Below are 9712 nucleotides of genomic sequence, written 5' to 3' on the forward strand. Positions count from 1 at the left end.
GTTATGATAACGGCCACTGGCAAGTAGCGAGAACTTTGCAGTTGCCTTGACCCGACTCTCCGTCACAGTCGTCACTGACTCACTTCGGCCGTCTGAAAATGCGTTTTTGATGAGATTCATACACTTCAGCATCCATTCGTCATTACGCTAGTGGTACACATTGCTTGACATTGTTGTCACCCCAGCCGCACCTTCCCGCGAGTACAGCAATCATGCCGGGTCAGTCTTCTGGGGATTCAGGCTCTCCTCAAGGTTCGCAACTACCAGAATTAGACCGCGATTGCCTCAGCCTCACTTACGTAGACGTCGGTTCGTCGTGTTTGCGTCAGACAAGCACACACCTTGCAAAGTCCATCCGTTTGCTGTGTACAATTCACTTCGGATCCGAGTTACTGTAGCCTCTTCTTTCCACCTAACCCAGTCTCACACTTCTCTTTCTCGACAACCGGAGGCATTCACTCACTCCCTCGAACCAGCTACCACGGACCAACCTCACGCTTTCTTCTTCCACCATCCTCCAAGCTCAAACAATCATGCTCACAGTGATTCTGGCCTTCATCGGCATTGTCGCAGCCTTTGGCGCTGCCATGCCTACTTCCCCAGCCTTTTCAACCACCGTCGATATTGCCAATACCAACATGAACCGCGATGTCAACCCTAACCCCGACACCTTCTGGCAGGTCCGCGTCCAAACATTTACCGAAGACCTCTGTCACGGTGCTTACACGTTCCTCTGGCTCGACCCTGATGTCTGCATCAATTTCAATGCTGATGTCGAGAGCTTGAGGGTTGTAGGCCATGATGGGCCTGTCAAATATAATTCTCGTGAGTCCCTTATTCCCACGTCTTTGCTGTTGCGAGTTCACGGTCTTGCCTCAGATTCCATGTTATGAGGATGAGCAGGATGGTTAGATTGATGTGTTGTGAGTCAGAGAAAGCTGACATTGGAATAGTCAACGTTTACACCTCGCTTGGCTGCCAAACTGGTCCCACTGTCCAGCCTGTCTTGAGTCACAAATGCTACCAGAAAGGAGGATATCCGTCCATCAAGTTGAGGAGGTAAGATCGCTAGGTAATCAATTCACTACCACACAATCCTACTACCATCAACTTCCGGCGACGTTACAATGGACATGAATGCTAAGCAACATAGTGCGATTCTCATAAAGAGGCTGAATCTGAGTCTTTCGGATCATAATCCGTTTGCGCACATGGTGAACGTGGAAACGATACAGAAAGTCATCAGTAATACGCTGAGACCTCAAGCAAGAAAGCAAAAGTTGGTTTGATTGTGGTTGCTTCATGAAGGGCATCAGCTTGATAGCGCTTTTATCACAAAGTACGAATGCAATGAAGCATTGGGGAATTCACCAAAAAAACACTTCGAGAATATGACATGTGATATGCGATTGCCGATGCTTCCTATCTACACCCAGAACACCATCCTATGTAGCGCCCATGTTTCATATATACGACATCTCATCCCACTCCGAATTCATATACAACAACATGATCAAACCCTATATATGAACGAATGAATAAACAACTCCACCGCTGATGCTTATATAAAAGACAGCATAAAAATGTCTCAAGCGAAGGGTATCCAATATCCACCTCCCACCATCTTATCAACACTTACCTCACCCAATTCTCATTTCTCTAGACCTACCTTCCCTCTTTACAGCGCAATAGGCGGCACGGCATTCAACACCCTCAACATCTCATTTGGTGCCATTTGTGCACTCTGCAAACTCCTGACCTGACTACCCTTCTTCAATCTTTGAAGTCCAAGAGCCAGTTTCCAGCTCTCTGTTTCATCAATAAGGAAGACGTATTTCTTGCCATCTGCATCACGCACCGAGGCACGGAGAATGTGTAGATTTTTCGCGGGCTGTTTACCAGTCTGTATAGGAGTAACTTGTTAGTACAACAACATCGAATGAGGAACGATAAAAAGAGAGTGGGGACGTGACATACCTCGACCATTTTGAGCGTCCAAGCCTTGACATCCCATTCTCTTTGAGGGATACCTCTCACGTCGTCGTCGATGAACAGACCTTCGGATTGTATTTTGAGAATGAGTCCGTCTGTTACCTTGCCCACGTTGGAAACGAGTTGGGCGACAGGTTTAGGAAACAAGTCGTTGAAGAGATACACCGCCTTGATGACAATCTTGTTCGGGTCCGCCGTGGAATACGGCCCTGACCTCGACGCAGGAGGTGATGTGCGAGTGGTAGATTGTGACATCTGACTGGGCGCATAGCTCGACTCGGAGTATGCGGAAGAGACATGCGAGCGTGTTGCTGTGGAGCGAGGGGGCGCGGTGGAAGTACGCGGTGGGACAAAGGACGCAGCATCGCTTTCACTTGGCTGGTATGTCTTCGCCGAGGGACGTTCATATGGTTTCTTGGGTGTGACGGTCGCTTTGATGGGGGAAGAGTGCGTCGATGTGACTGAAGCGGCGGGCGGAGGGGGCGTAGCTCTGGCACCCGCATATGGATCGAGGCGTTCACCGCCACCGACGTTGCCATAAGTGGTTGACCGTCGAGCTGTGAGGTCTGGGACGGCTGCTGTGGCAGCAGCAGCGGCAGCTTCGGCTTTAATGCGTTCCGCCTCTGCTTTGAGTTTGGCTTCACGGGCTTCACGATCTTTCTGGGCACGCTCACGGGCTGCCTTGAGTCGTTCAGCACGCTCGGCATCTGTTTTGGCTTTTGCAAGAGCAGCTTCAGCTTCAGCCTTTGCTTTGGCGGCAGCCTCCTCGGCGGCAATCTTCTCTTGCTCAGCCTTCTTTGCAGCTTCTTCGGCGGCTTTGGCTCTTGCCTCGGCTTCAAGCTTCTCGCGTATCTCTTTTTCGACGGCTGCGCGGACTTCAGCTTCACGAGCCTCTCGCTCTGCCTTCTCCTTTTCGATAGCTTCTTGTTGTTTGCGAGCTTTCTCTTTGGCAAGGCGCTCTCGTGCTTCGCGTTCGCGTTGCTCGCGCTCACGCTTCCGCATCTGCTCCCACTTCTCCTTTTCGGCTTTGGCTTTGGCAGCCTTAGCAGCCTCTGCTTTGGCCTTCTCTTCTGCCTCCTTCTTTTGGCGGGCTTCTTCTGCGCGCTTGAGTTCTTCCCATGCTCGTCTGCGGTCTTCCTCGTCTTTCTTCTTCTTCTCCTCGATAGCTCGCAGTCGAGCCTCTTCCGCCAGTCTGCGCTCCTCTTCGGCCTTGCGTTCCTCTTCTGCGATGCGTTGTCGCTCAGCTTCTTCTTGTCGTTTCCTCTCCTCCTCGGCAAGTCGTGCTTCTTCTGCCTCGCGCTGCTTCCTGGCCTCTTCGGCTAGTCTTTGCTCTTCAGCTTCACGCTTTCGTCTGGCTTCTTCTTCAGCCTGCCTTTGAGCTTCTTCGGCTTGCCGTTGAGCCTCCTCGGCACGCTTGCGTTCCTCTTCTTCTTGTCTCCGCTTTGCCTCCTCAGCCTCCTTGGCCTTCTTGAGCTCTTCCTTCAGCTTCCTTTGTACTTCCTCCTCAAGCATCCTCTTGTGTTCTTCTTCTTGTTTCCTCTTATGCTCCTCCTCTTGCTGCTGCTTCTTCTTCTTCGCTGCTTTCTCAGCCCGCTTACGCTCGGCTTCTTCCTCTTCCTGCTTCTTCTTAGCTTCTTCGGCTTGCTTGCGTTCTTCCTCTTCCTCCTTCCGTTTGCGCTCTTCGTCCTCCTTCCGCTTGCGTTCTTCGTCCTCTTTCCGTTGTTGCTCCTCCTTTTCTTTCCGCCTCTTCTCCTTCTCCTCGGCTTCTTTGCGTTCTTGCTCGGCTCGCTCAGCCTCTTCGTCAAAAAAAGACTCGTCATCTTGTGGTGGCGGCGGTGAGCCAGCGTATTGGCGATATCCACCCCATCCACCATGAGGTGGAGGACTACCGGGGAAGCCGCCATTCGGAGGCGGTGGCGGAGGTGCACGTTGGTAGCTTGAGCTTCCACCTGGTGTGTTTGCACCTGCTCCAGCGCCGGCGCCAGCTCCGCCGCGACCATTGTAGCCCCCTCCACCACTGCTAAAACGGCCACCAGCTTGTGTCTGGCCAACCGCCCATCCGGCAAACAGCATCAAGACGGCCAGCAGTATGACGCCATTGCCACCGGTCGACACTCCATGTCGGACTATGAGGAAATATTGTTTGACGTGGGGCTCGGCAGCCTTCCACAGCAGGATGCTCGCGATGGTGCTGAGCACGCCCGCGATGAAGCTGTTCTGCTGGACGCCCATGCTAGGGAGATATATGAAGCCGCCCCCTGAAGAGTGCGGCGGTATGATGAAGATGTCATAGTTGCCTGGTGGCAGGCCGCCGCTTGGGCCGGGAGGAGGTGCATGGCTACCTTCTGTGGTCTTTGGATTGGCGCCATGCGGAGGCGGCGGAGGAGGAGGACCGTCGTCCATGGTTGCGTATGCCCACGAGGGCGACGAGAGTGGGTGCTATGGGAATCGCTGCTTGGGGAGATTGTGAGGTTGAAATTACTACCGGCGGCGGTCTTGGGCGGTCGGAAAGGGCGAGGCAGTGCAAGAAAACATCAGCTCCACTGACTCGAGATGGAAGCGAACTGCAGCGGGGCGGTGTAGGTGGGGTAAGATGCTGATCAATTTTTGCTTTGTGCAAAGGGCAATTGAGTTTGTGAACACGGTTGCAAAGTATCTAGGACGCCAACAACCTCATAATAATTCTGCTGCGGAGGTGGCTCCTCGGCGGTCCGGGTTTGTTTACGCCAAGAGAACATGGCTCGCTAGCGGGTGCGGGCCGTTGATGCTGCATGGCTACCACGCTGCCACCAACGCCCTCCCAAGCCAGGGGAACGACGATGCAATCGAAGCCAGTTGACCCAGATGCCCTCCAGATGTCTTTACCTGCGACCACTGATGCTTATGTGTTGTTGTGGCTGCGACGAGGTGGAAAAGAAAGTGAAGCTGTTGCCCATTCGACGCGCCCAAACAACACGTCACGCGTGCCAAAACAGACTCGGCTCCTCTTTTCGTCTCTAGCACGGCCGAGCGGTGAATCTGTCACCAAACGTGATTCCACGTAGGGCCAAGTGAGCTCCACGCATGGCACGCGTCAGCATGCGATTCGAGGACGTCGACGAGAGTGGGTTTTCGGTATTGCAGAGTGGATTGTTCTTGCATTGGCGAGTGGGCATGGACGTGTGTTTTGATCGCTGGTGCAGCGTGCAGTGCAGAGTGCAGGCAGAGCTCCAGCTGTCAGCACCCTCATCTCTGGAAATGCCAGGGTGTCGAACTGCTGACCAGATGCGAGCGAACCGATACTGTGTCACTGCGGGGTCGAGTCTTGTGAGACCAAGTTTATTTATTGTTAGGAACACTAGGCAGGGGCAGAGAACAGTCTTGTGTGGGTTCTTGCTGTGGTGTTGCGTCGTCTTATCGCGCGAGGCCCGCCAATCTTGATTGGACTCCACATCAACAGGTCACCACCAACAGATCTTGGGAGAGACTACCATACGGTACGCTGCAAAGTCTGGTTCCGCAGGTCGGATGCGCTGCCCATGTGCTATCGATATGTGCATGTGTGCGTGGGTTGGTTGATATCTTCACATCACACCTGGGCATATCACATGCCTAACGACTACACCCTCATCGCTGACTGCCTGCACGCGTGACCCAACCACCCTTCTGCTGACTTCGCTCGTCTTCCACGTCCGCGACGTCCCACGCCAAGCTTATCTCCTCCGCTCCGATATCCGCCTTGAAACAACAAAATGTTGATCAAACATGGCTGTTAGTGTCGCGCGGTTACCCCGCCCCGCCATCTTTGTTGAACCCAACACGTCCGAACACACTCCGACGGCCGACAATAGCCATTGCGCTGGCACAACCCCATCTCAGTGCATGCCACCCGCGGCTGTCACCACCACACCACGCTCTGGAGACCTTCAGCCTTGCGGGAGTGGAGCCCTCGCTGTCTTAACCCGCGGGAATCCACTTCCACGTCATGCCGGCCAAAAATGCTTCTCGATCACGCCAGGCGTGCAAGACAAGATGGTAGCTGCTTTCGTCCGCTGCCGGGATGATACGGGACACGAGGGGGGTACGTACGCTACACTCAAACCTGCTGATCGGATGCAGGTACAGGGTGTAGGAATGTTTGGGAGTTTACAGCAAATCACCACCCACAATTGTCACCATGGTACAACGGTGATTGGGCGATATGACGTGAAAAAAGACGTGTTGCATCGTGATGCATACATTAGGCCCAGTCTAGTCAAGAGGCACGGCAACAACAGACTTTTCAACCGGGACGACCAGATTGAGAAAAATGGCGGTGAAGCGGGTGCTAGCGCCGGCCACCTCGATCACCCGCATACTGTCAACAAGTACTAAAGCTAGAGCAGCGGCACATCGCGCCTCCCTGTCCGTGTCCGACAAGACTTTAGAGGGTGACTGTTGCGTCGGCTACTCGTACACAGCAGGAACCCTCATCGAAGACATCCGACCATGTGGAGAACAGGCCTACTCTACCTCGACCGTGGGGACAGCTCCATACTCAACGCCCTCAGGAATGCGGGGTACGACACCAAAGAGCACCCAGGCTCGCCATCACGATCACCTTCCCGCCGCTTCTCAATTGCCAGCGACACCGAGAGCGCCCTCGAGGGCAAGCTCAAGCAAGAGATGCGCCAGCAGCAGGGCGTCCAGCACTGGGTCATGCCGCCGGATGTCAACGGCCTCAAATTTGCCAGTCCCCGCGCCAGCCCACGCACACGAGCCATTGACCCTGCCGACGCCCTCGGCCTGTCCACAGACGCAACCCTCTTCGAAGAACCCCTCCTTTACTCGCTGGATCGAATAAAGGAAGACGGTCCGTCACCCGACTACTTCTCCTACGATGACCTCGCCAAATCACCATCCATCAAGAGCGAGGGCGAAGAAACCGTCATCACAAAGCACCGCCCCTCTCACCTGCGCACACCCTCAACACCAACCATCGAATCAAGACTCGCCAGTGCGCAAAGGGCATCGCGAACACTTCCGCTCCGCGCCAAGACCAACGACGGTCTTCTGCAACTACAAGCCAACACATCAAAGCCACAGCGCCCCGCCAACACCCACCAACGCAGAATCTCCCTCGGCCTCCCTATCAAAGCCGCCACCGCACAGAACGAGAACCCTCGCCATCACAGCCCGACCACCCGCTCCCTCCATCCATCAACACCCAAGAAGCTACCAAAGAAGAGCGGACCGACATCGGCCATCCAGCAAGAGCGTGATTTGGAGTACAAGCACCGCCACACATTCATCGGCACAGCATCCCTGGACGACTTCCTAGAGGTTCTCGACGTATCACCCGAGCAAAACATCACCAACAAAGAAGCGGTAATAAGGGCGTTCATCCTCCTAGCCTCCAGCGAGCGATTGCTAGCACGACAAGCATCACTCAAGCCCGATGGATGGAGCGTGCTTGCGCGGACATCTGCCGAGACCGTCAACACCGACTACGTTGAGCAAGCAAAGGCCAAGCTCGGGTCCATTGTCCTACGCCAATTCCTCGATCTCATCACTTTCAACGAAGAAGAAGAGGCAAGCGCCATGGCAGTGGTAGAAGCATTCACTGCCGCCAGCCATCTGGATGCACAAGCGAGTAAAAACGAAGCGAGTAGGGCCAAGGCCTTTCGGAAGCGGATGGTGAAAGACGGTAAAGCGCTACCCCAGTCGTAGGGACGCTAGTTTGTTATTCTGTTATGATTTTTGGTTTCTTTTTTCCACTTTTCAACAGTTTGTCTCTGCCCTTCTTATGATAATGCGACACGTATGATGCCGAATGTCTTATGTTATTACTATATAGCCCATCTCCTTCGATTCGTCTTCACACGATGTTCTTTGCCAGTATCAGCATTTTTAGCGTTCCACACACACCCCCATCCCGCTCACCCCATTAGTTTCTCCCCTTCACCAAAGACCCCTTCCACCTCAACACCGACTTTGTCGCAGCACCTAGGATAGCTCAAAATTTCCCCGGCGGCCTTGGCTTGTAAGGCGTGGCTGTCGATCAGAATAGATCAGTTCGAAGCCGATATATCCCTGCTCGATTGTTCAATTGCATGTAAAATTTGTCACCGCTCCTCACCGCTCATCATGTATTTCTAGTTTCGAGTTGTCCATCCGCCAGCGTTCATCCTTGTCAGTCATAACAGAGCCTCACCGTCAACCCCTGTCAGCCTCCGTCTGTCTTATACGTCATCCCGCCCTTGGTTTCTATCTCGCCGTCTGACAACTTGACAGTTGCTGCCTTACACTCACCGCAAGGCCAATCTTATGCTTCGGCAACGTACACAGTACAACCCTCCTTACCGCCCATGCCGCCCTTGACAAGTTCCACTATACCGACACCTCGTCTCAGTCTTACCGCCATGGTCCCGCCACGGACTTGATTGTGATGACTGCTCTCTGGAATCAAGTCATCTATTCCTAGTCACTGCGCCTCTGCAAGTGCGCATGTAGAACGACCTCGTGACAAAGTAGTCGTCTGCAGTCCCACTTCCGCTCTCACGCTATGAACCTATGCTGTTGTCGCAATAATTTGGCATCAATGAAGCCGAAAGTAGGCGCATGAATCACGGTATTCGACAAGTCAGTCCCTTAGTCTAGCTGGACCACGGAAGCTCGCGTTGTAGCAAATATCAAATTGTAGACATAGTAGTAATATCAAAAGTCACCTGATCAGCAGACTCATATCATGTAAAGTCAAAGTACTCTGTGAGATCAAACCTTACAACCAGTGCTATAGTGTAAGATACTAGACTTTTTGATGACGCGACATCACAGTTCAAGCAGCCATCGGCTGCCCTGCATACCCGGCTATCACGGCAAATCTCGGGACCTCGTCGGCTAGTACAGCCTCAACACCACAGCGCACGGCCTGTACACTGATACCTGCGCCACAACAAACATCGTCACTGTGGCGCAAGGCGTTTCCATTTGCTGCTGTTCTTAGCAATTTCCCACGTGCATTATCCTCCCTTTGGTGATGGGGTCTTCGGTTCGCGGCTACTACGGCGCTTCTCGTCGAATAAACGTACCGGGAACATAGCGTGAGCCGTTCATCTGGTTTCTGGCGTCGTCAGCTACTGCAAAGTGATCTTGGAAGGGAACACATAAAGCGCGGAGACCCCCATCCACTTTTTCTGGTTCAGCCACACTCAACAGCCACAACCTCGAACTTCACCACTACCAACCAGACTTATTCTTTGCAAAATCACTACAGCCTAGTTCACCAATACGGATCCCATCACTGCTCGCACAATGGCATCAAGCACAGTCAGTCACACCTTCTTTAATCTCTCTAGTCTTTGTTCCTAACTTCCACGCCAGAGCACTATCCTCCTCTACTTCCTCGCGATATGGATTCCCTTCCTACCTGTCGCGATAAAGCGCGGTTGCACCGCTGATCTCTTCATCAACATCGCATTGTGTATTCTTGGTTGGATCCCTGGTGTTATCCACGCTTGGTACATAATCAGCAAGACGGAAAAGGTTCCGGTTCCCTAGGGGGACCAAGTGGGCAGAGGTATTGAGAATGGGAAGGGAAGGGAATGGCGCTGGGCGTCTTCGGGTGTTTACGGGACCTCAGGAACTTTGACAATTCAACAATATTCATTTTGATCAGGGCAAGTTGAAGTACTCTTTCTTTTTCTGTTCCTGAAAATCGTACCTGACCTGGCGTGCTAAACCTCGGGAATGCGCCACATCT

General features: G+C 53.2%; 3 protein-coding genes across 3 annotated transcripts; 2 read left to right on the plus strand and 1 right to left on the minus strand.

Annotated features, from left to right (window-relative positions):
- Nucleotides 1-533: 533 nt before the first annotated feature.
- On the plus strand, nt 534-1063 carry J4E82_003555 (uncharacterized protein; the record flags this gene model as incomplete). The annotated part of the gene is made up of 2 exons (XM_051729840.1): nt 534-825; nt 954-1063. 2 exons carry the CDS (start codon nt 534-536, stop codon nt 1061-1063), a joined length of 402 nt encoding a protein of 133 aa, XP_051590514.1.
- A 615-nt stretch (nt 1064-1678) lies between these two features.
- J4E82_003556 (uncharacterized protein) lies at nt 1679-4395 on the minus strand (the record flags this gene model as incomplete). The annotated part of the gene is made up of 2 exons (XM_051729841.1): nt 1679-1903; nt 1978-4395. 2 exons carry the CDS (start codon nt 4393-4395, stop codon nt 1679-1681), a joined length of 2643 nt encoding a protein of 880 aa, XP_051590515.1.
- A 2064-nt stretch (nt 4396-6459) lies between these two features.
- Nucleotides 6460-7680, plus strand: J4E82_003557 (uncharacterized protein; the record flags this gene model as incomplete). Its single annotated transcript, XM_051729842.1, has 1 exon — nt 6460-7680. One exon carries the CDS (start codon nt 6460-6462, stop codon nt 7678-7680), a length of 1221 nt encoding a protein of 406 aa, XP_051590516.1.
- Between the last annotated feature and the right edge of the window lie 2032 nt (nt 7681-9712).

This window comes from Alternaria postmessia (assembly GCF_024291825.1).
Source record: "Alternaria postmessia strain BMP 2775 chromosome Unknown scaffold_15, whole genome shotgun sequence".
Lineage (NCBI taxonomy): Eukaryota > Fungi > Ascomycota > Dothideomycetes > Pleosporales > Pleosporaceae > Alternaria > Alternaria postmessia.